Source organism: Anomaloglossus baeobatrachus, chromosome 5 (genome assembly GCF_048569485.1).
Source record: "Anomaloglossus baeobatrachus isolate aAnoBae1 chromosome 5, aAnoBae1.hap1, whole genome shotgun sequence".
NCBI lineage: Eukaryota > Metazoa > Chordata > Amphibia > Anura > Aromobatidae > Anomaloglossus > Anomaloglossus baeobatrachus.
The window spans coordinates 530,347,939-530,372,862 of NC_134357.1; the positions used below are offsets into that span (position 1 = coordinate 530,347,939).

At 48.7% G+C, this 24,924-nt stretch overlaps 1 protein-coding gene across 1 annotated transcript in view; it reads right to left on the bottom strand.

The window, feature by feature from the left end:
• LOC142312161 (uncharacterized) overlaps positions 1-24,924 on the bottom strand; it is a 378,399-nt gene that overhangs the window by 95,284 nt on the left and 258,191 nt on the right. Inside the window, 1 exon segment of the mRNA XM_075351064.1 lies at positions 9,695-11,038. Within this exon segment, the coding sequence (XP_075207179.1) occupies positions 9,695-11,038 (1,344 nt within the window).

The following is a 24,924-nucleotide window of genomic DNA, read 5'->3' on the forward strand; positions in this document are numbered from 1 at the left end:
GCAGTCGGATCTGATCTTGCGTAGCACCCTGGGCAAGAGTGCCAGAGGTGGAAACACATAAGGGAGCCGGAACTGCGACCAATCTTGCACTAAGGCGTCTGCCGCCAGGGCTCTGTGATCGCGAGACCGTGCCATGAAGGTTGGGACCTTGTTGTTGTGCCGGGACGCCATTAAGTCGACGTCCGGCCTTCCCCAGCGGCGACAGATTTCCTGAAACACGTCCGGGTGAAGGGACCATTCCCCTGCGTCCATGCCCTGGCGACTGAGGAAGTCTGCTTCCCAGTTTTCTACGCAGGGGATGTGAACTGCGGATATGGTGGAGGCCGTGGCTTCCACCCACATCAGAATCCGCCGGACTTCCTGGAAGGCTTGCCGACTGCGTGTCCCCCCTTGGTGGTTGATGTATGCCACCGCTGTGGAGTTGTCCGACTGAATTCGGATCTGCCTTCCTTCCAGCCACTGCTGGAAGGCTAGTAGGGCAAGATACACTGCTCTGATTTCCAGAACATTGATCTGAAGGGTGGACTCCTGCTGGGTCCACGTACCCTGAGCCCTGTGGTGGAGAAAAACTGCTCCCCACCCTGACAGACTCGCGTCTGTCGTGACCACCGCCCAGGATGGTGGTAGGAAGGATCTTCCCTGTGATAATGAGGTGGGAAGAAGCCACCACTGCAGAGAGTCCTTGGCCGTCTGGGAAAGGGAGACTTTCCTGTCCAGGGATGTTGACTTCCCGTCCCATTGGCGGAGAATGTCCCATTGAAGTGGGCGCAGATGAAACTGCGCAAACGGAACCGCCTCCATTGCCGCCACCATCTTCCCCAGGAAGTGCATGAGGCGTCTTAAGGAGTGCGACTGATTTTGAAGGAGAGCCTGCACCCCAGTCTGTAGTGACCGCTGCTTGTCCAGCGGAAGTTTCACTATCGCTGAGAGAGTATGAAACTCCATGCCAAGATACGTCAGTGATTGGGTCGGTAACAGATTTGACTTTGAGAAGTTGATGATCCACCCGAACGTCTGGAGAGTCTCCAGTGCAACGTTCAGGCTGAGTTGGCATGCCTCCTGAGAGGGTGCCTTGACAAGTAGATCGTCTAAGTAAGGGATCACAGAGTGTCCCTGAGAGTGCAAGACTGCTACCACTGCCGCCATGACCTTGGTGAACACCCGTGGGGCTGTCGCCAGACCAAATGGCAGAGCTACGAACTGAAGATGGTCGTCTCCTATCACGAAGCGTAGAAAGCGTTGGTGCTCTGTAGCAATCGGCACGTGGAGATAAGCATCTTTGATGTCTATTGATGCTAGGAAATCTCCTTGAGACATTGAGGCAATGACTGAGCGGAGGGATTCCATCCGGAACCGCCTGGCGTTCACATGCTTGTTGAGCAGTTTTAGGTCCAGAACAGGACGGAATGAGCCGTCCTTTTTTGGCACCACAAAGAGATTGGAGTAAAAACCTTGTCCTTGTTCCCGAAGAGGAACAGGGACCACCACTCCTTCTGCTCTTAGAGAATGCACCGCCTGCAGAAGGGCATCTGCTCGGTCGGGATGTGGGGAAGTTCTGAAGAACCGAGGCGGAGGACGAGAACTGAACTCTATCCTGTACCCGTGAGACAAAATGTCTGTTACCCACCGGTCTTTGACCTGTGGCAGCCAAATGTCGCAAAAGCGGGAGAGCCTGCCACCGACCGAGGATGCGGAGGGAGGCGGCCGAAAGTCATGAGGCAGCCGCTTTGGAAGCGGTGCCTCCGGCTGCTTTCTTGGGGCGTGAGTGAGCCCGCCAGGAATCAGAGCTCTTTTGCTCTTTCTGAGTCCCTTTGGACGAGGCAAACTGGGGCTTGCCCGAGCCTCGAAAGGACCGAAACTTTGACTGCCACTTCCTCTGTTGAGGTTTGCTTGATCTGGGCTGGGGTAAGGAAGAGTCCTTACCTTTGGACTGTTTAATGATTTCTGCCAATTGCTCACCAAACAGTCTGTCTCCAGATAGTGGCAAGCTGGTTAAACATTTTTTAGAAGCAGAATCTGCTTTCCATTCCTTTAACCACAAGGCTCTGCGCAAAACTACAGAGTTGGCGGAAGCCATTGCGGTACGGCTCGTAGAGTCCAGTACCGCATTAATAGCGTAGGTCGCAAACGCAGACATTTGCGTAGTTAAGGACGCCACTTGCGGCATTGCTGGACGTATGAAAGAGTCCACCTGTGCCAAACCGGCTGAAATAGCTTGGAGCGCCCACACGGCCGCGAATGCTGGAGCAAACGACGCGCCAATAGCTTCATAGACAGATTTCAACCAAAAGGTCCATCTGTCTGTCATTGGCATCTTTAAGTGAAGCCCCATCCTCCACTGCAACTATGGATCTAGCTGCAAGCCTGGATATTGGAGGGTCCACTTTTGGACACTGGGTCCAGCGTTTGACCACGTCAGGGGGAAAGGGATAACGTGTATCCTTAAGACGTTTGGAAAAACGCTTGTCCGGATAAGCATGGTGTTTCTGGATAGATGCTCTGAAGTCAGAGTGGTCCAGAAAGGTGCTCAATTTACGCTTGGGATACAGGAAATGGAATTTCTCCTGCTGGGCAGCTGCCTCCTCTGCTGAAGGGGCTGGGGGAGAAATATCCAACAGCCTATTGATGGCCGCTATAAGGTCATTTACCATGGCGTCACCATCTGGCGTATCCAAATTGAGTGCGGTGTCAGGGCTAGACTCCTGATCACCCACCTCTGTCTCATCATATAGAGACCCTTCTCGCTGAGACCCTGACCCGCGTGATGACGTGGAGGGTCTCTCCCAGCGAGCTCGCTTAGGGGGCCTGGGACTGTCATCAGAGTCAGAGCCCTCAGCCTGTGATGCCTGGGACCCCCTTGAAGTACGGATTAGTTCCAACTGAGGGGGACCTGGGAACATAGCCACAGCAGTGTCCATGGTCTGAGCAACTGGCCTGGACTGCAAGGTCTCCAGGATTTTTGTCATAGTCACAGACATTTTATCAGCAAAGACTGCAAATTCTGTCCCCGTCACCGGGGCAGGGTTCACAGGCGCCTCTGCCTGGGCTACCACCACCCTAGGCTCTGGCTGACGAAGTGCCACTGGAACTGAACATTGCACACAATGAGAGTCGTTGGAGCCTGCTGGTAGATTAGCCCCACATGCTGCACAAGCAGTGTATACAGCCCGTGCCTTGGCACCCTTGCGTTTTGTGGATGACATGTTGTTGTCTTCCCAGAGCAATATAGGGTATACAGCCAAGAAGCGACCGTACAGTGCAGTATATATATATATATATATATATCTGGTACAGGAAAAAAGTACACCGATACACACTGTGGCACAAGAGGGGCCAGCACTAAAGTGCTGCTTACCGCCCGCTAAACGCGGGTGTGTGGTCCAGAAATCCCTAGTCTTGGGTCTCCCAGAGCCTGTGTCCGTCCTCCAGCCAGAACTGCATGCAGGAATGGCTGCCGGCGTCCTGTGGAGGGGGGGCGGGCCCTGGGCGTGCCAGACTAAAAGCGGGAAACCTGTGTCCCACTGTGCCAAGTGAGAGGGCTGGAGCATGTAAATAAGGCTCCAGCCCTCGGCGCTGAGTAAACGTACAGCGTCTCTCCCCTTCCCTGATTGACAGGGAGGGGGCGGGAACGAAGCAGAGCTAGGCCGCAAAAGCCGGGGACTAAATTTATAAGCGCCGCCGCCGTAAAAGCGCGGTCGGCGCTAAGTCCCCGGCGCACTACAAGTCCCAGCCGCGCCGCCGCTCCGAGAGTGGCCGGCGCGGTAGTTCCCATTACATGAAGTCACACAGCTAAGCTGCTGTGACTCAAACCCCAGTGTTACTGTCCCCGGCGCACTAACACACCCAGCAAGTCTGGTGTGTGCGTGCCCGCCTGAACGGGGACACAGAGTACCTGAAAGTTGCAGGGCCTTGTCCCTGAATGGTACACAGCTCCTTATCCATCAGGTTCAACTGGGTCTGTGGATGGAGCCCGGCCTCAGGGCTTGGGGGCCGGTAAGATCCCACTTCCACAGAGCCCCTCAGGGGAATGGGGAAGGAAAGCAGCATGTGGGCTCCAGCCTCCGTACCAGCAATAGGTACCTCAACCTTACGAACCACAAGTGGGGTAAGAAGGGAGCATGCTGGGGGCCGTATATGGGCCCTCTTTTCTTCCATCCGACATAGTCAGCAGCTACTGCTGACTAAACAGTGGAGCTATGCGTGGATGTCTGACCTCCTTCGCACAAAGCAGAAAACTGGTGAGCCAGTGATCCCACTGGGGGTGTATAGCCAGAAGGGGAGGGGCCTTACACTTTTTAGTGTAATTGCTTTGTGTGGCCTCCGGAGGCAGTGCTATACACCCAATCGTCTGGGTCTCCCAATGGAGCGCCGAAGAAAGTGAAGATAACGGTCTAAACCTCAAAGAGAGGATCCTTGAAGGGAGAACACTGGGCCTCCCGGTCGTACCTGGGCGTAGAGAACCTAGCAGCTCTGTAGAGTAGGATGCGCAGGGACAGTGATCCCTGCAAGCGCTCTTAGAAAAACTGGAACGGTCCACTGCCACGCAAGGCGGAGGGGCTGTTGGAGGGATAGAGGCTCCCCGACGGGTGCAGCGTGAACGGGCTGGGACCTAGCGTGAGGGGACGATCCTGATGCATCTGGGCCGATGCAGGGAAAGGGATGTACCCTTCCCTTACGTAGTCTAGGGGAGAGATGTACTCTACCCTGACGTAGCCTAGGGGGGCCACTGGACTCGCCTATCTCCAGAGGGGCGTTCCCTAAAGTCGGAAGGGAAGTCAGCGACTTCCTAGATGTCGAATCTGCGTTCCTGATCCCGAGTCAGAGGTCTCGACGGGTGGACACACTGATGGTAGAGGCTCAGGCCGAGCAGCAGGCAGACCCCAGGCTTGTGAAGACAGGGTACTCACTGGAGATGATAACCAGTCCTGGGACGGCATAGGTGGAACATGGTCCGCTGCGTATGGTGTCCGCCGAGTCCCTGAGGGGCGTCACGTTAGGGACGAGAAGCCCGGAGGGACACAGGCGGGTCGACTACAGCGTAGCGTGCCCCTTCCTTTCGGAGCCCCTTTCGAGAAGGGTTAATGACAAAAAAAAAAAAAAAAAAAAAGGACTTACCACTAGTAAAAATCGTGTCCGGGGATTATCCGTGATAACGCAGTCACACGGCGAACTAAATGTCCACTGAAAACCGCAGGGGCCTGCCACCTTCGTCTCTGAAAGGTGGACTGCCCCCTCTCTCCAGAGCCCTTTGGGGGAATGATGATGACAATAACACGACTTACCGCTGGTAAACGCCGTGTCTGGTAGATGTCTGTGATCAATCAGCGACTCCAGTGTAGCATGCCCATTCTCTCCGAAACCCCTTTGGAGAAGGGAATAATGACAATGACATGGCTTACCGCTGGTAAACGTCGTGTCTGGTAGTTGTCTGTGATCACGCGGTAACTCGGCGAACTCTGGATGTCCCCTGAGCACATCAAGGGTCCGCTCCAAATGTCTTAAAGGAGACCTGCGTGCACGGAGAGAAGAGGGCTGTCCGTAGCCTTACAGCTTGACTCACCATTTCTAGCGGGCTATTCATCATGCGCCAAAACATCCAGGTTCTGCTCGGAGTCCAGCGGAGGTGGAAAGCCTGGGCCATTACCCGAGAGGTCGGAAGACTACCGGAGGAAGGGCAGTCTGGACCTGGGGAATAAGGTGGAAAACTGGGGGGCCACGAAAGACGAGACCTGGCGGGTCCGCTTCTAGCCTAGGAAAAGGTCCCTGGTACGGGACTCGTCTCCCCGAGGGGATTGCGCCGTTCTGTGGATGGTATGACCGAGCGTCGGCGGGGGACGCAGCGCATGCGCACGAACCCGAGGGACGTCAGCGAGGGAATATATGGCCTGAGACAGGGCGCTAACCAGCCGGCAGGGGCGAGATACAGGGGCGTGCGGTGCCAGGGGCTGCGGAAGCTGTCAACACTAATCTGACATTATGTGCCGAAAAAGTACCTGAAGGGGTTAATATATAATGTAAAAAACTCAACCCCTGATAAAACCCCACTGTATTTAATAATCATGGAAGACTTGGGTCTATTCTTCCCTGATATACGGGCTGCTGCAGCGTCAGCAAACCGCATACCGGGAGTCTGCCATAATCCCCCTTTTTTTTTCTTCAAATGAACGCTGAGGAGGCTGGAGGCGGGCCCAGGAGAGCGGGAAAAAAAACATCCACCGCCCCCACTGTGATGCCTGGGGCTGAGCGGAGGGCGGAGACGGAGCGGCCGGCGGCCAATAGCGATGCGGCGGGGGGCGGGCCTGGGACGCCGGAGACAGGGCCGAAGCCGGGGCCTAAATTTGAAGCAGCCGGCGCAGGGGAAGGTAGAGACCGGCGGTCCTACCTGCGGGAGCGGCGGCGCGGCAGCGATGTCCGGGTACCGGCCGAGCACTGCATGTGTGGTGAAGGACTCCAGCGCCGGATGGGGACGTGGCCGGGGCGCCCGGTGAGTAGGCCCGGACCGGGGCCTAAATTTGCATCCGCCCGGGAGAAGGTAGGAGAGGGTGTCCTACCTGATCGGCGGCGTCGTATCTGCCAGTGTGCAGGCGTGGAGCTCTGCACCTGTGTCCGTGTGCTCCGCACACCGGAGGAATGGCTGCGGGCAGTAGGAGAAGAATGAGGCAGGCAGGGAGGTGGACGCTGGTGGGGGGAGGGAGCCCCTCTGTAGTGTAGCAGCGCTGCGGGCCCCATCATACAATCCAGACGCGCTGCGCGGTCCAGTCCCTATTGCCGAGCCCCTTGCACCCTTTGGGGTGATACCGCAGGATGAATAGGGGGTGCCAAGGAAGGTTCAGCCCCGCGTGCCAACCCGGGAGTGGTACCGTGGAATTGGACGGGGGAGAGGGCCCGACGACTCGAGCCTCTGCGACCCAGGGGAGTGGTACCCACACGGGCTGCGAGAGCTGAGGTAGAGAAACGATACCTGCAGAAAAGAGAATTACCACAGATGAGAGCGACGAGCGTCGCCGAGAAAAAAATGAAAAAATATACGCAAAAAATCAAGTGGCTGAAGGGGGCCCAGTCGGCCCACATCAGCCTCCAACGGCACTAAGCAAAAAACTGATTGAGCCCGCCTCCGGCTCAGGGGTTATACTGCTGGGGAGGAGCTAACTTTTTCTGTTTACTTAGTGTCAGCCTCCTAGTGACAGCAGCATAACCCATGGTCCTGTGTCCCCCAATGAAACGATAGAGAAATACAATTTAACATTGGGCTGCTTTTTTTATCTCGATCCACAAACTCACGCATATGTGGTCTTGGTTTGTTACACGCTATCGTGCTGGTTTCTGGCTCGATATAATCACACTACTGACTAGGCTTATTGTAAATCTAACAAGGAACTGGGGGCAGCCCTAAAACCAGGCAGGTCTCTGTTTCACTGGGTCTGGTGAACCCTCAGCCTATCAGGGTTACATATCGTTACATAGTTACATAGGTTGAAAAAAGACCTAGGTCCATCTAGTTCAACCTGCCTCCACCAATTCTACATTTTGTCCCTAAGTCACTTATAACCAACAATGTTATGTGTACTGAGGAAATCATCCAACCCTTTTTTAAAAGCTGTTATAGTATCTGCCATTACTACCTCTTGTCGTAGGGCATTCCACAGTCTGAGCGCTCTAACTGTAAAGAACCCTTTCCTATTTATCTGCCGGAATCGCTTTTCTTCCACTCGCAGTGTATGCCCCGTGGTCCTTAGTATTGTCTTTGGAAGAAATAAGCAAGTCATGTGCCAGTCCTTTATATTGACCACACATGTATTTATACATATAAATGAGATCTCCTCTGAGAAGTCTTTTTTCTAAGTTAAAAAAATCTAACTTTTTCAACCTCTCATCATATGGGAGGCCTTCCATTCTTTGTAGTAGTCTAGTTGCCCGCCTTGAACTGACAAACTTCTGAATGTTCTTCTTAAAATGTTGAGCTTAAAACTGGATCCCATATTCCAGATGTGGCCTTACAAATGATCTATAGAGCGGTAGCAATACGTTGGGATCACGGGATCTAATTTCTCTTCTTATACACCCTAAAATCTTGTTTGCTTTAGCAGCTGCTGCTTGACATTTACTGCTGATTAGCTTACTTGTAATCAATATACCCAAGTCCTCCTGTTCTGTGCTGAGTTTACTTCTATTTAATGTATACGCAGTTATAGGATTACGCCGTCCTAGGTGCATTACTTTACATTTATCAACAGTAAATCTCATTTGCCAAGTATCTGCCCATTCTGACATCTTATCCAGATCTTTTTGTAATATTGTACTATCAAGGTCAGTTGTTAATATCCTACATAGTTTGGTGTTATCAGCAAAGACTGATACTTTACTATTAATCCCATCCGCAAGGTCATTAATATAGTGATTAAAAAGAATCGGTCCTAGCACAGATCCCTGCGGCACCCCACAGCTGACTATAGCCCATTTAGAGAATGTACTATTTATGACTACTCTTTGTTTCCTATCTTTTAGCCAATTCCTTACCCAGTTGCATATAGTTTCCCCTAGTCCTTGCTTCTGGAGCTTTAGTATAAGGCTATAATGTGGTACAGTATCAAACGCCTTTGCAAAGTCTAAATAAATCACATCAGCTGCATTACCAATATCCAGGTTTGCACATAACTCCTCATAAAACCCCAACGGGTTGTTTAGACACGACTTATCTTTCATGAATCCATTCTGTCAGTTATATTATTTTCTGCAATATATTTTTGCATGTCATCCCTTAAAATGACCTCAAAAACTTTGGGTTGTGAGTTAGTGTCATGCCACACCATAGGTTGCGTGGATCACACTCTCTCTCTTCCCGTGCCCGTGTGGACAGATGTTGTCTGTGTAAGATGGCGCAAAGCTGACCTTATGTATCATCAGGGAGGTACAGAACTAAACATTTTGGCAGAAGTCACGTCACTGTATCGTGTGACCCAGACGTAGCAGTGACGACGTGTGGGCAATTTTGTGTGTTGTTTTGTTGCGTTATTTTTTTTTACGCGTTTTAACTTTTTTTAAATTTTGTCCCACTGTAGGACATGAATTTTTTTTAGTTTCATCACTGATCTCATGCACTGCTGTTGCTGGATAGCAGCAATTAAAGGTTAATACAGCTCGATTTTTTTTTCCCAAAAACTGGAGTTGTACGGGATGTACAGCAGTCACCCACAGGAATTTCAGCCATGAGGCGGTGCTATTCACTTATTAGTCATTCAGGGTATTAATTCCTCAGCACTGCTTTTTAACGGGGCTGCCGAAAAAGTACGCTTATAGACTACCATTAAAAGGTGTATCGGTGGTCATTAAGGGGTTAACCCATCATATATTATTGTTATGCTATAAAGGTAAATTTTTGGGGGGTCAGGTTATTGAGACAATGAGGTAACTATTTAAAATCAAGGTCTCCTTAGACCCAGTAATATGTGTATTGGGCTATAGGAAGGGAATCCGTTCCCAATGATGGTGAAAAACCTACTATAAGGAAACTGTTTTTTAATAAACGGATCACCTCAGACTTTCCTACAAAAAGGTAATAGAGAGTAGATGTAAATAGTAACTTACAAAAGAATAGGTTTATTATTGTAATATACATAAAGACATTTCTTCTGACATGTAGATTGTGGATATAAAGAAACTATAATAAATGGCAGATCGCTAATATTAGGAGTTTAAAAAGGCTTCTATCCTGTGTGCCTTCTCTGGTGTATAACAAGATTTGATTTTGATGCAAAACATTTCCCACATTCTGAACATGAAAAAGGTTTCTCACCTGTGTGAGTTCTTCGGTGTGTAACAAGAGCTGATTTCACTGTAAAACCTTTCCCACATTCTGAACATGAAAAAGGTTTCTCCCCTGTGTGAGTTCTCAGGTGTTCAACAAGAGCTGATTTCACTGTAAAACTTTTCCCACATTCTGAACATGAAAAAGGTTTCTCCCCTGTGTGACTTCTTTGGTGTTTAACAAGAGTTGATTTATCTGCAAAACATTTCCCACATTCTGAACATGAAAAAGGTTTCTCCCCTGTGTGAACTCTCTGGTGTATAACAAAACTTGATTTTGCTGCAAAACATTTCCCACATGTTGAACATGAAAAAGGTTTCTCCCCTGTGTGAGTTCTCTGGTGTGTAGCAAGACTTGATTTGACTTTAAAACTTTTCCCACATTCTAAACTTGAAAAACAATTCTCGCCTGTGTGAGTACTCTGGTGTGTAACAAGACTTGATTTCACTTTAAAACTTTTCCCACATTCTGAACATGAAAAAGGCTTCTCCCCTGTGTGCGTTCTCTGGTGTGAAACAAGATGTGTTTTATCTGCTAAATATTTCCCACATTCTAGACATGAAAAAGGTTTCACCCCTGTGTGAGTTCTCTGGTGTGTAACAAGACTTGATTTCACTGTAAAACTTTTCCCACATTCTGAACATGAAAAAGGTTTCTCCCCTGTGTGACTTCTCAGGTGTGTAACAAGACGTGATTTCTCTGCAAATAATTTCCCACATTCTGAACATGAATTCTCTCCTGTGTGAATTTTCTGGTGTTTAACAAGATATGCTTTTCTTGCAAAATATTTCTCACATTCTGAACATGAATATGGCTTCTCCCCTGTGTGAATTCTTTCATGTATAACAAGCTGTGATTTGGAGGCAAAATATTTCCCACACTCTGCACAAGAAAATCTTTTCTTCTTTCTGTGAATTTTTTTATGAGTAACAAAAGACTTTTTGAGGGACAAACATTTTCTATATTCTGCACTTGAAAATGGCTTCTTTGCTTTAAGAACAGATTCATTTTTAATGCCTCTTTCATGAGCTTTATTTTTCTTACTAGTTTCTGAGGAATCAGAAGACAGGACCTCTTTAAATGAATGAGATGATAGATCTTTGCTGTGAAGGGATGACGGTATATCTAGAGTAATGGCATTCACTTCAGTTTCGTCTTGTGTGATCGCAAGGTCATCGGATTTAAAAATTGCAGCTATCCGTTGTCTCTCTGATCTCCTGGTACAGTCATCTCCTAAGAATAAAAATTATTATTTTTACATAAAATACTTTAAATTATTTGTATAACATTTCTAAAATATCCATAGAAATTGCAAGTTTTGTAGAAAAACTGTGTTATTTACTGAGACAAAACAAAACCAGTTGAGAATGTAACACTAGACCTCAGAGCAGGAACGTGTACAGCATGATGTTGGCCCTTTTCGTTCATTCTACCTCCAAAGTACTGAAATACTAAGCTACAAAAAATGTATGTAGGTCAGAATAATACCAATTAAAAACTTAACCGATCCATAAATAAATGTCGGAAAATGGCAACAGAAAATGACTCCCCCCCCTCCCCCCAATATTTAAAATTTTGTTTCTTTACTGAAACAGAAAAAAAAGATCAATGTTTGGTATCGCAGTAATCAGACTGATGTGAGAATTATGTTTCCAACAATTTTTACAGCAAAAAGAGCTCTGCAAAAGTGAAACTCAAAAACCAATGGCAGAATTGCATTTTTTCACCATTTCATCCCACTTTTTTTTCTTTTTTTTACAGTACATTATATGGTAAATGGAATGGTGTTATTCAATACTACAACTTGTCCCACAAAAAACAAGCGGCAACACGTCGATGTTGTCAGAAAAAAAAGTTATGTCTCTTGGAAAAACACAAGAAAAAACAAAAGTGCAAAAATGAGAAACACTCTAACCATCAAAAGGTTAAGTTCATTTACTCTTGTAATATGGGGAGAATTTTATTTTCTGATGTCTCAGACTTCACAATAGCGGCTCCACTCTAAGTTCTTATATAATGGACATTTGTACAATTCTTAACAGAGGAAATATATTTCCAGCTCTTGAAGGTAAAATATCCGATCTTTATGTAATCTTTTCTGTCCTTTTTTTTATACCTACATTTTGAGAAGCATTTAGAAAAGCTCCTGTGGGTGGGCTGCCCAGACCCATGTACTCACTGTGGATAATACTAATCTCCCGCATTTCTTACAATTACCCTGTGCCGAATGTTTCATAAAAACCAAGCCGTTCACGCCCACTAACCAAGCTGGTCACGCCCACTAACCTGGAAGGAGCCCATACATTCTAGGCTCAACCGTACCTGTTCCCGTGGCCTCTCCTACCTCCAGTACCGCTTGTTAGCCTCATGCATATTCACTGCAACCCCCCTACTAGTCTGTGATTGGGTGCAGTCAGACGCGCCCCCAGCCCTTGTAACAGTGTCTAACGGCAACCAATCACAGACCTGATCTGCGGGTCTATACCCAGCACAGATAATGCCTATAGCTACAGGCTGCAGCCCCCAGCTGTGTGCTTATTTTGATTGTGTATTAAAATAAGAAGGACCCCATGCTATTTTTTTATTTAAATAAATAAATAAATAAAAAAACAGCATGCAGTCCCCCCCAATTTTGATACCCAGCAAGGATAAATGCCGCAGCTGGGGTCTGGTATTCTCAGGCTGGACAGACTCAGCCCAAAAATATCAGCCTGCAGCAGCCCAGGATTGTTGCATACTTTAGATGTGACAATCCCAGCACTTTACCCGACTCTTCCTGAATTGCCCTGGTGCGGTGGCAATCAGGGTAATATCAGGGTTTAATCACAGCTCATAGCTGCAGCTAAGCCCTAGATTAGTAATGGCAGGCATCTATGAGACACCCCCCCATCACCAATCTGTAATAAGTGAAAAGAAATAAACAAAACACTGAAAAAATCCTTTATTTGGAATAAAATACAAAAAGACCCCTCTTTCATCACTTTATTAACCCCAACACACCTTTTAGTTCCGACATAATCCACATGAGGTCCCATGACGATTCAGCTCTGCTACATCTTAAGATCACAGCTAGTGCCATAGAACAAGACTGTTCGCTGTGAGCTCCAGAGAATGAATGAGCCGTGTGATCAGCGGTCAATTCACTCGGGTGATTTCTGGTTGCAGCTGGCGATACCTGTGACCATAAATAGCCTGAGTGAAGTCACCGCTGAATGAGCGGCTCATTTATTCTCTCTACACTAGACCCGCAGTCTGGGTCTGTGATTGGTTGCAGACAGATGCTGGGGGCACGTCTGACTGCAACCAATCACAGATGAAAGCAGTAAATATGTAATGAGCGGGGAAGTGGAGGAGCCGCGGTAGCATACAGACGTGCTGGTGATTCGGTAAATATAGCGGCCCTGCTCCAATCCCCCTATCCCCACCACCATTTTTAAGTGTCGGACAGATACCCTGGATCAATTCCGGGCCGGAACTGGGTTTTTTAGTAACCTGGTTAGACCCGGCGATCCAGGATATCTGCGAGTCCACCTGTCACTAGGTTGAAAAACCGTGGCAAGAGCGCTGAAAAGAATTGACATGTTCATTCTTTTCATAACGCAGCAAAACCGGAGGTGGTTCACAAAACCGTCAGAAAAAATAATGACATGTTTGTGTGTGTGCATGAGATTTCAGAAATCACATAGACTTTGTTGGACTGTAAAAAGGAGCATTTTATTAGCATGGGTTTGCATAAAACCAAGGCAAATCCGTAGCTAAAAAATGCTGCAAAAACACCCAGTATGAACATAGCCCTACTGTCACAGATATTAAAGAGGGACTCATCATACAAGGAGGATTAGAGGAGGATTAGAGAACGTTCTATTTAGCCTTCACCCTGGCTTTTCGTTTTGGGGTAACATTTCCCTTTCCTGGATTATTTATTGTCAAATCTATAAAAGGCAGAATTAGTTCCCTATAAAAATATTTCATTAAATCGATTTTCAGAGATTAAATTCTGGAAATCAGTTGTTGGATTTATCTTAACCCCTTCCTGACTGGGTAATCTCCCATCTTTTTGTTTTCCTTTTTTCCTCACTTTCTTTCAAGAGCAATAACGTTTATTTTACTTTTCATCATCCCACTGTTCTTCTGTCATAGGGCCTAAGTCCCTCTCCCACTTTCCTCTAGCTTGCAAAGGGAATTTGTCAAGATACCTGGATAACATCACTGTATACTACCTAGAGATAATACCATAAGAGCAGTCAGATGTCAGTAAGCGTACGATTTTGCTCTATCCTAATGTCCATATGTCGTGTCTGTGTTTCATAGGCATGCCGGAGTTGCAAATATTGGTAAAAAGGAACTGTGCAATATCTCAAACTCAGCTTGAAGCTGGTCAAAACTTTTAAGTACGTTATTCTGAAGAATCTGAGACACCAAATGCACACCCCTGCTCACCCACATTCTCCAACCCGGGAGTCTCTGCAGTTCCACCAGTCCGTGATTATGCTATAAAGGCCAGTACTCTGTCTCTCCTGATATTCCCAACAACTCCTTCCCTCTATCCCATACCTTGTACAGCAATGCCAATGTCGGGTATAACGGTCCACCTCTGGGAGGATTTCCTGCATCCAAAAAAGCCACTGGGTGTCCCCATTTTGCAAGGCCCTTCACCAGTTTACCCCCAGCATCATATGCCTCATCCTTTCCCGATCCCCTAAAGTTTTGCATCTGTGCCGCAACTTAATAAACCAACGTGTTGGGAACTGCCAGACCCCCCCTCCTCTTTCCCTCTCTGCAGGGTCTCAGGGCGAATTCTGGCCTGCTGCTTTTTCCACAAAAGTCCGGAACAGGGTGTTAATTTTACAAAAAATTTTCCAATGAGATTTTGGGCATCAGCACCATTTTTAGTAAGTTAGTACGGGCAAAAAGGGACAGCGGTAGTCAACACCAGGCATCTATTTTATTCCTAAACTGAAATCGGCATCGGCTCCAGGTTTTGAGCATAATAATCGTGCGGTCGGGCACTAACCACAAACCCAAGTATTTAAATTTGTCCACCGTTGGAATTGGCAACCCAAGGGCAGCAAAATTAGATGGGAGCGGATCAATAGGGAGGAGAGCCGACTACTCCCAGTTTATTAGGTGCCCCAAGCGTCTGCCAAATTCTTTAATAGTATTAATTGCTGGTCCCACTGATGTCCCCACCTCTAAGATACAGTAACAGGTCGTCCGCATAGAGGGAAACCTTTTGCTCCAGACCGCCGTTCTCAAACGAATGCATGAAGCATAGCCACCAATGCCTCTGTTGCCGCTGCAAACAATAATGGAGAGAGAGGACGGCCCTGTCTTGTTCCCTTGGCCAGATCAAAAGACACTGAGGTACAGCCATTCGAATCTTGGCCTGTGCAGAGGCATATAACAGTTTAACTCAACCTATAAACCTGGGACAAAGATACGATTTCTCCAAAACTATCCATAAGAAATTCCATTCAATACTATCAAAGGCCTTGGCTGCATCTAATGACAGGACTGCCCTCTCTTTATTTCTTCCTTCAGAACATAGCTGTATCCCCAGGAATAAGCGTCGCAAATTAATGGAAGTGGATTTACTAGGGATGAATCCCGTCTGATCCTCATGGATCGCCGACGTGATCTCCCGGGATAATCTGTTAGCTAATATTTTGGCAATTCGTTTAATGTCTAATGTGAGAAGCAAGATAGCCGGTAGGAATCAGGCGCGGTCGGATATTTCCCAGGTTTCAGAATTAGGACAATAATAGCCTCCCTCATGGATGAAGGAAGGGATCCTTGTTCCTCCACAGCTCTTAACACTTCCAAGAGTCTTTGGCAGCAGCAGATGAGTGTACAATTTGTAGAATTCTGCTGGGAGTCCGTCCGCACCTGGGGCCTTTTCATTTTGGATCTGACCGAGCGCCTCCTCTAGCTCCTTTAGGTCTATATCTCTATTTAGGATTCTCTATCACTATCAGACAAATTGGGGAGAGTAATCACCTCCAAGAAGTCCCTAAGTTCTTCAGCCCTATAGTGTGATTTATAGGAATATAGTTTAGTATAATACTGTCGCATGACCTACACAATCCCCCCGCTGTCCCTCACCTCCTCTCCAGTGTCACGTTTCAATGCGACGATATAGGTCAAACCCTCCTGTGCCCTAGTGATCGTGGCCACGAAATGTCCCCCACTCTCCCCCTCCGTAAAGTATCGTTTCTTAAGAAAGAAACGCTTATTAGTGGCCTTGGTAGTCATATGGTCCCTTAGATCCCTCTGTGCACCCTCCAAGGCCTGCCTGGTATCATCATTAGGGTTAACTATGAGGTGTCGTTCTGCATCCCCCAAGGTGTCCATTAGATGTTTAGTGTGCGCCCTTGTTTTCGCCTTTCGGGTGCAAATTTCCCTAATATCTGTCCCACGAACATATACCTTCATTGTGTCCCACACTATATGTTTAGACGCCGTACTGTCATTTGTCATAAAATATTCCCGTATAGTGTCAGTCAGAGTGCCCTTTATCAGTTGTATCCAGAAAGGATTAAGCCGCAATGGTATCCCCACCAGCTCATCTGGGTCCCCAAGCCTGAGACAGACCTGGAATGGGGAATGGTCTGACATCTCCCTTGCCAGGTATGCGACTGAGGCTACATAGGGCAGCATCTGGGCATTACCAATGGCCAAGTTAATCTGGGACAGTGAATGCTGAGAGCTAGAATAGCATGAGTAATGCCAGACCTGCGGGTTTCTAATACACCAGATATCCACATATCCCACCTCTTCTGTCAGTCTAGTAAGGGAAGCATCTGCAGCCCCTCCAAGATATTGCCAGTGTGCAGTTTATCCTAATACGGGTGCAGGTAGTTGTTGTAGTCTCCTATTAATAAAGTGGGGACCTCAGGGAGGGAAGCAATAAAGTTAAGAATACGTTTCAATGGTTCACTTGCATACGGCGGTGGGATATAAATTGCCACAAGAAGACATTGCACATCATGAAGAACACAGTAGACACACATATCTACCCTCCTGATCCACAGAGAATCTGAGACATTCAAATGGCACCATCCTGTGTACCAAGACACTCGCCCCCCTGGAATGTGTGGAATATACAGAATGGTACTCGTTGGCTATCCATTTTTTCCGCAGCAGGTAGATCTGCTGTTTCACCAAATATGTTTCTGAGAAGAATATTAATGCTGTTTTAAGCTGCTGCAGGAGCAGAAAAACTGCACATCATTTGGTGGCTTCACCCAACCCTCGCACATTTAACGTTACTATATTAACCTCCTTCACCATAAGGGTGAGCGTACACATGTAACAGCAAGGGGCAGCAAGTGGACATCTCCGGACCCATCTGCAACAGTTCCTTATAGTCGAGCATAGACCGAAAGGGTGCAAATAAGCAAGAAATAGGACAATACAGAAACAGACATACAATAAACCAGGACATTCCTCTCAAACAGAGGGAAGTGGGGCTACACAAAAGCCAAAAGGCATACACAGGTTAAATGCCTGAACAGTAATCTACTGCAAAAATAACCTATCCAGGTGGCTCCCACCAACCGTCCATAAGTGTTCCGGCTAGGAAACATAACAAGTTCGCTTCAACAAATCCAACAGCAAGGAAATAGCAACAATCCTCAGCGGTTAATTATGCGAAGCACTTTTTTGTTTATATTGAGCCATGCTGCTGGATATTTTGGTGTGTCAAAAAATTGTGTCCCACTATCCGCCACCACTCTCAACCTGGTAGGATACATCATCGAGTAAGGGATCTGCAGCTGTCTCAAGTGTTTTTTGACCTTGATGAATTGCGCTCTCCTCTGCTGGATTTCGGCGGAGAAATCCGGAAACAGTGAGACCTTATGGCCATCAATAGCTAGATCCTTGAGCTCCCGGGCCATGCAGAGAGCAGTGTCCCTGTCCCTGAAGTACAACAGCTTGAGGAGTATAGGACAGGGGGTGCCCCTGGTGGTGGGGACCCTATGTGCCCGCTCAATGGTGAAGAAGGGGGTAAACAGATATGTGCCCAAGGTCTTGGGGAGCCAGGCTTCAAAAAAGGCTACTGGATTTTTGCCCTCCGCTTTATCCGGAACTCCAACCAAGCGAAGGTTGCTTCTGCGGGACCTATTTTCCAGGTCATCCCCCTTGGCCCTGAGCAGCAAGATATTATGAATTGCTTTGCCAAGGTCCCAAGTCAGAGGGGGAAGCTGGTCCTCTGTGGAGCTGACTCTTTCCTCCACGGCCCACACCCGTACATTAACACCCTGCAGCTCCTGTTTAATACACGAAATGTCCCCTTTGATGCCTCCTAATTGCACATTCATGCTTGCCAGAATGGTGTTGCAGGTATTCACAGCCAGCAGCACATCATTGAGGGTGGGATCAGCTGCACCAGGCTCTGCAGCGCAGGTTGCACTGTCTGGGTGCCCACCCCCAGGGCCATGTTTCTAAGTCTCCTGCACCCCTTTCAGGGCTGGCATCCACCATGATACTCACGGAACCCCCGCTGTTTCTCCTCCCCCGGCAGGTCCGGCTTCGACAGCAGTGGAGATTCTTCACAGGGGCTAGCGCCCGCACCAGCCTCAGGATTAACAGGCTGAGCACACGCATGCTTGCTTAGGCAGACTGCAGCATCCAACACGCTGCTCCTGCCCGCAGCTCCAGCATTCGGCGCCATATTGAAGATCAGGGCCTCATGCTCCTGCACCTCCTTCCTGGTCTTGTTGCTTCGGGTTATGTCGCCCCGATACCGCAGGCTCCCTCTGCAGTCTCGAGAAGATCCCTGTTCAGATAGGCAGAGAAGGACGCTGTAACCCTGGCTGGGGAGGATAAATCAGGATGATACGGCGGGAGCTCTCTCTCCGCACCCTTGTCTCACATGCCACTCAGGCCACACCCCCAACCCCGGCTTTTATGCAGAAGAGCGGAAATATTAAAAATTCTATAGTAATGTGCAAGCTACACTGCTTGAAGATTGACCATATCAATCTCATGTACACTGTGTAATTCTTTGAACAAGTTATTGCTTCCCTTTCTGTTATGTTTAAAAAATTTAAATAAAGAAGGGAATTTTGTTTACTTACCGTAAATTCCTTTTCTTCTAGCTCTAATTGGGAGACCCAGACAATTGGGTGTATAGGCTATGCCTCCGGAGGCCGCACAAAGTACTACACTTAAAAGTGTTAGGCCCCTCCCCTTCTGCCAATACACCCCCCGTGCTCCCACGGGCTGCTCAGTTTTGGTGCAAAAGCAAGAAGGAGGAAAAAATAATTATAAACTGGTTTAACTTCAATCCGAAGGAAACTCGGAGAACTGAAACCATTCAACATGAACAACATGTGTACACAAAAAAACAGGGGCGGGTGCTGGGTCTCCCAATTAGAGCTAGAAGAAAAGGAATTTACGGTAAGTAAACAAAATTCCCTTCTTCTTTTTCGCTCTATTGGGAGACCCAGACAATTGGGACGTCCAAAAGCAGTCCCTGGGTGGGTAAAATAATACCTCGTAAGAGAGCCGTAAAACGGCCCTTTCCTACAGGTGGGCAACCGCCGCCTGAAGGACTCGTCCACCTAGGCTGGCATCCGCCGCAGCATAGGTATGCACCTGATAGTGCTTCGTGAAAGTGTGCAGGCTCGACCAGGTAGCCGCCTGACACACCTGTTGAGCCGCAGCCTGGTGCCTCAAAGCCCAGGACGCTCCCACGGCTCTGGTAGAATGGGCCTTCAGCCCTGAGGGAACCGGAAGCCCAGCCGAACGGTAAGCTTCGATAATTGGCTCCTTGATCCACCGAGCCAGGGTTGATTTGGAAGCCTGTGACCCTTTACGCTGGCCAGCGACAAGGACAAAGAGTGCATCCGAGCGGCGCAGGGGCGCCGTACGAGAGATGTAGAGTCTGAGTGCTCTCACCAGATCTAACAAGTGCAAATCCTTTTCACCTTGGTGAACTGGATGAGGATAAATAGAGGGTAAGGAAATATCCTGATTGAGATGAAAGGGGGATACCACCTTAGGGAGAAACTCCGGAACCGGACGTATAACCACCTTGTCCTGGTGAAAAACCAGAAAAGGGGCTTTGCACGACAACGCTGCTAGCTCAGACACTCTCCGAAGTGAAGTGACTGCTACTAGAAAAACCACTTTCTGCGAAAGGCGTGAGAGAGAAATATCTCTCATTGGCTCGAATGGTGGTTTCTGAAGAACCATCAGCACCCTGTTTAGATCCCAGGGTTCTAACGGCCGCTTGTAAGGTGGAACGATGTGACAAACACCCTGCAGGAACGTGCGTACCTGTGGAAGTCTAGCTAGGCGCTTCTGGAAAAACACAGAGAGCGCTGAAACTTGTCCCTTAAGGGAACCGAGCGACAAACCCTTTTCTCGTCCAGATTGAAGGAAGGACAGAAAAGTAGGTAATGCAAATGGCCAGGGAGAAAAACCCTGAGCAGAGCACCACGACAGGAAAATTTTTCACGTCCTGTGATAAATCTTGGCGGACGTTGGTTTCCTAGCCTGTCTCATAGTGGCAATGACTTCTTGAGATAACCCTGAAGACGCTAGGATCCAGGACTCAATGGCCACACAGTCAGGTTGAGGGCCGCAGAATTCAGATGGAAAAACGGCCCTTGAGACAGCAAGTCTGGTCGGTCTGGTAGTGCCCACGGTTGGCCGACCGTGAGATGCCACAGATCCGGGTACCACGACCTCCTCGGCCAGTCTGGAGCGACGAGGATGGCGCGGCGGCAGTCGGCCCTGATCTTGCGTAACACTCTGGGCAACAGTGCCAGCGGAGGAAACACATAAGGGAGCTGAAACTGCGACCAATCCTGAACTAAGGCGTCTGCCGCCAGAGCTCTGGGATCTTGAGACCGTGCCATGAACGTTGGTACCTTGTTGTTGTGCCGGGACGCCATGAGGTCGACGTCCGGCACCCCCCAGCGGCAACAGATCTCCTGAAACACGTCCGGGTGAAGGGACCATTCCCCTGCGTCCATGCCCTGGCGACTGAGATAATCTGCTTCCCAGTTTTCCACGCCTGGGATGTGAACTGCGGATATGGTGGAGGCCGTGGCTTCCACCCACATCAAAATCCGCCAGACTTCCTGGAAGGCTTGTCGACTGCGTGTGCCGCCTTGGTGGTTGATGTATGCCACCGCTGTAGAATTGTCCGACTGAATTCGGATCTGCTTGCCTTCCAGCCACTGCTTTCAGGGCAAGATACCCTGCCCGAATTTCCAGAACATTGATCTGAAGCGAGGACTCTTGCCGGGTCCACGTACCCTGAGTCCTGTGGTGGAGAAAAAAACGCTCCCCACCCTGACAGACTTGCGTCCGTCGTGACTACTTCCCAGGATGGGGGTAGGAAGGATTTCCCCTTCGACAATGAAGTGGGAAGAAGCCACCACCGAAGGGAAGCTTTGGTCGCCTGAGAGAGGGAGACGGTCCTGTCGAGGGACGTCGGCTTCCTGTCCCATTTGCGTAGGATGTCCCATTGAAGAGGACGCAGGTGAAACTGCGCGAAAGGGACTGCTTCCATTGCTGCCACCATCTTCCCCAGGAAGTGCATGAGGCGCCTCAAGGGGTGTGACTGGCCTTGAAGGAGAGATTGTACCCCTGTCTGTAGTGACCGCTGCTTGATCAGTGGAAGCTTCACTATCGCTGAGAGGGTATGAAACTCCATGCCAAGGTATGTGAGCGATTGGGCCGGTGTCAGATTTGACTTTGGAAAATTGATGATCCACCCGAAACTCTGGAGAGTCTCCAGGGTAGCGTCGAGGCTGTGTTGGCATGCCTCTAGAGAGGGTGCCTTGATCAACAGATCGTCCAAGTACGGGATCACCGAGTGACCCTGAGAATGGAGGACCGCTACTACAGTAGCCATAACCTTGGTGAAAACCCGTGGGGCTGTTGCCAGGCCGAATGGCAGTGCCACGAACTGCAGGTGTTCGTTTCCTATGGCGAAGCGCAAGAAGCGCTGGTGCTCTGGGGCAATCGGAACGTGGAGATAAGCATCTTTGATATCGATCGATGCAAGGAAATCTCCTTGGGACATTGAGGCGATGACGGAGCGAAGGGATTCCATCCGGAACCGCCTGGTCTTTACGTGTTTGTTGAGAAGTTTCAGGTCTAGGACAGGACGGAAAGACCCGTCCTTCTTTGGGACCACAAACAAGTTGGAGTAAAAACCGTGGCCCTGTTGATGAAGAGGAACAGGGACCACCACTCCTTCTGCCTTCAGAGTGCCCAGCGCCTGCAGAAGAGCCTCGGCTCTCTCGGGAGGCGGAGAAGACCTGAAGAATCGAGTCGGGGGACGAGAGATGAACTCTATCTTGTAACCGTGAGACAGAATGTCTCTCACCCAGCGGTCTTTTATTTGTGGCAGCCAGGTGTCGCAAAAGCGGGAGAGCCTGCCACCGACCGAGGATGCTACTAGAGGAGGTAGAAGCCATGAGGCAGCCGCTTTGTTAGCGGTGCTCCCAATGGCCTTTTTAGGACGTGACTTAGACCGCCATGCATCAGAGTTCCTTTGTTCTTTCTGAGACCTTTTGGACGAGGAGAATTGGGACCTGCCCGCGCCCCGAAAGGACCAAAACCTCGACTGCCCTCTCCTCTGTTGGGAGAGGTTCTGCTTGGGCTGGGGTAAGGATGTATCCTTTCCCTTGGATTGTTTGATGATTTCATCCAGGCGCTTGCCAAAGAGCCTGTCGCCAGAAATTGGCAAACCGGTTAAACGCTTTTTTGGAAGCGGAATCTGCCTTCCACTCCCGTAGCCACAAGGCCCTGCGGACTACTACCGAATTGGCGGTCGCAACTGCCGTACGGCTCACAGAGTCCAGGACAGCATTCATAGCGTAAGACGCAATTGCCGAGGTCTGGGAGGTAATGGAGGCCACTTGTGGCGCGGCCGCTTCAATTTTCGCTTGACCTGCTGATATAGCTTGTAGCGCCCATACGGCTGCGAATGCTGGGGCAAAAGAAGCTCCGATAGCTTCATAGATGGATTTCATCCAGAGCTCCATCTGCCTGTCAGTGGCATCTTTAAGCGAGGCCCCATCTTCCACTGCAAGTATGGATCTAGCCGCCAGTCTGGAGATTGGAGGATCCACTTTGGGACATTGAATCCAACCTTTTACCACTTCCGTGGGAAAAGGATAACGTGTATCCTTAAGGCGCTTAGAGAAACGCTTATCCGGACAAGCATGGTGATTCTGGATTGCCTCTCTGAAATCAGAGTGGTCTAGAAACATACTCTGTGTACGCTTGGGGAACCTGAAGCGAAATTTCTCCTGCTGAGAATCAGACTCCTCCGCCGGAGGGGCTGAGGGAAGAATATCCAGCAACTGATGAATGGATGCAATAAGATCATTCACTATGGCGTCCCCGTCTGGAGAATTAAGATTGAGAGCGCTCCCAGGATCAGAATCCTGATCAGCTGTTTCCGCATCATCAACCAGAGAATCCCCCCGCTGAGACCCTAAACAATATGATGTCGAGGGAAATTCTAAGCGGGCTCGCTTAGACGATCTGGGGCTAGGTTCTAAGTCCGAACCCTCCGTCTGGGATGTATGAGATACCCCGTGAGGACATTGTTGGTCCAACTGAGGGGGGTCAGGGAACAATGATTCAACAGAGTCCCTTTGCTGAGATACCGGTCTGGACTGCAAGGCTTCTAGTATCTTAGCCATAGTCTCAGAGAGTTGATCCTTAAGGCTGCAAACTCAGTCCCCGTCACCTGGACAGTGTCAACAGGTGGCTCCCCCTGGGCCCCTCTTAGCAAAGGATCCGGCTGAGGAAGTGTCACAGGGGTCGAACACTGTACACAATGAGGGTCAGTGGAACCTGCCTGTAGCTGGGTCTTACATGCGGCGCAGGCAACATAATAAGCCTGTGTTTTGGCCAGGGCTGTGGAGTCGGTAAGCCAAACCTTCGACTCCGACTCCGACTCCTCAAATTCTCTTGCACCGACTCCGACTCCGGCTCCGACTCCGGCTCCGACTCCTACATATATTGCTTATAGTTAGGTGAAAAATTTATTGTAGTACATGAATATGTGTATGTGAATATTAGACATTTAATAATTTTTATGATACAATAATCAAGATATTTGGATAGAACATAAAATATATTTATTGGATACAACTTTAGAACACAAAAAACTGTAATAAATTGTAAATATGTAATACACTATGTAATATACAGTAGATTACATATATATCTTGTGTGTGTATATACACTGTGTATATATATATAATATTACATATTTACAATTTATTAGTTTTTTGTGTTCTAAAGTTGTATCCAATAAATATTTTATGTTCTATCCAAATATCTTGATTATTGTATCATAAAAACAATTAAATGTCTGATGTTCACATTATACTACAATAAATTTTTCACTTAAATATAAGCATTATACTAAATGTTATTATTTAGTAAAATATTCAGCACATTCTGCATTGCACTCCTGTCCCCAATTTATTATATATTTTAGGAGTCGGAGTCGGTGCATTTTATACCGACTCCAACTCCGACTCCACCAAAATGAGCTCCGACTCCGACTCCGACTCCACGACTCCGACTCCGACTCCACAGCCCTGGTTTTGGCACCCCTGCCTTTTATGGGCGCCAAGCTATAGTTTTCCCTGAGTAACACAATAGGGTATATAGCCAGAAAGAACTGTGCTCATACAGTGTAAATTATATACAGTATACAAATAATGTACCCATACAATACAGCACCATGGGGCTAGCACCACATGTGCTGTTACCAGCCGCCTAAGCGGTTGTGAGGCCACCAGAGACCGTGTCTGGGTCTCCCATGAATATGTCCCTCTCTGCAGCGTCGGTGGAGCTGACAGGAATGGCTGCGGCGTCCTGACGAGCTGAGGAAGCTGTGGGCGTGGCCTAGAAAGAGCGCGAAACGGGCGCTCATACTGTGTACAGTGAGGGGAGTGGAGCATGTAAATCATACTCCAGCCCTCATTGCTGCTCGCTCCGTGCAGCGTCCCGCCCTTCCCCTGCCTGTCAGGGCTGAGGGCGGGAGAAAAAAAGGGAAACTAGGCCGCAATGAAGCCGGGGACTGTAGTAATAAACTCGGCCGCCGTAAAAGCGCGGTCGCGTGAAAGTCC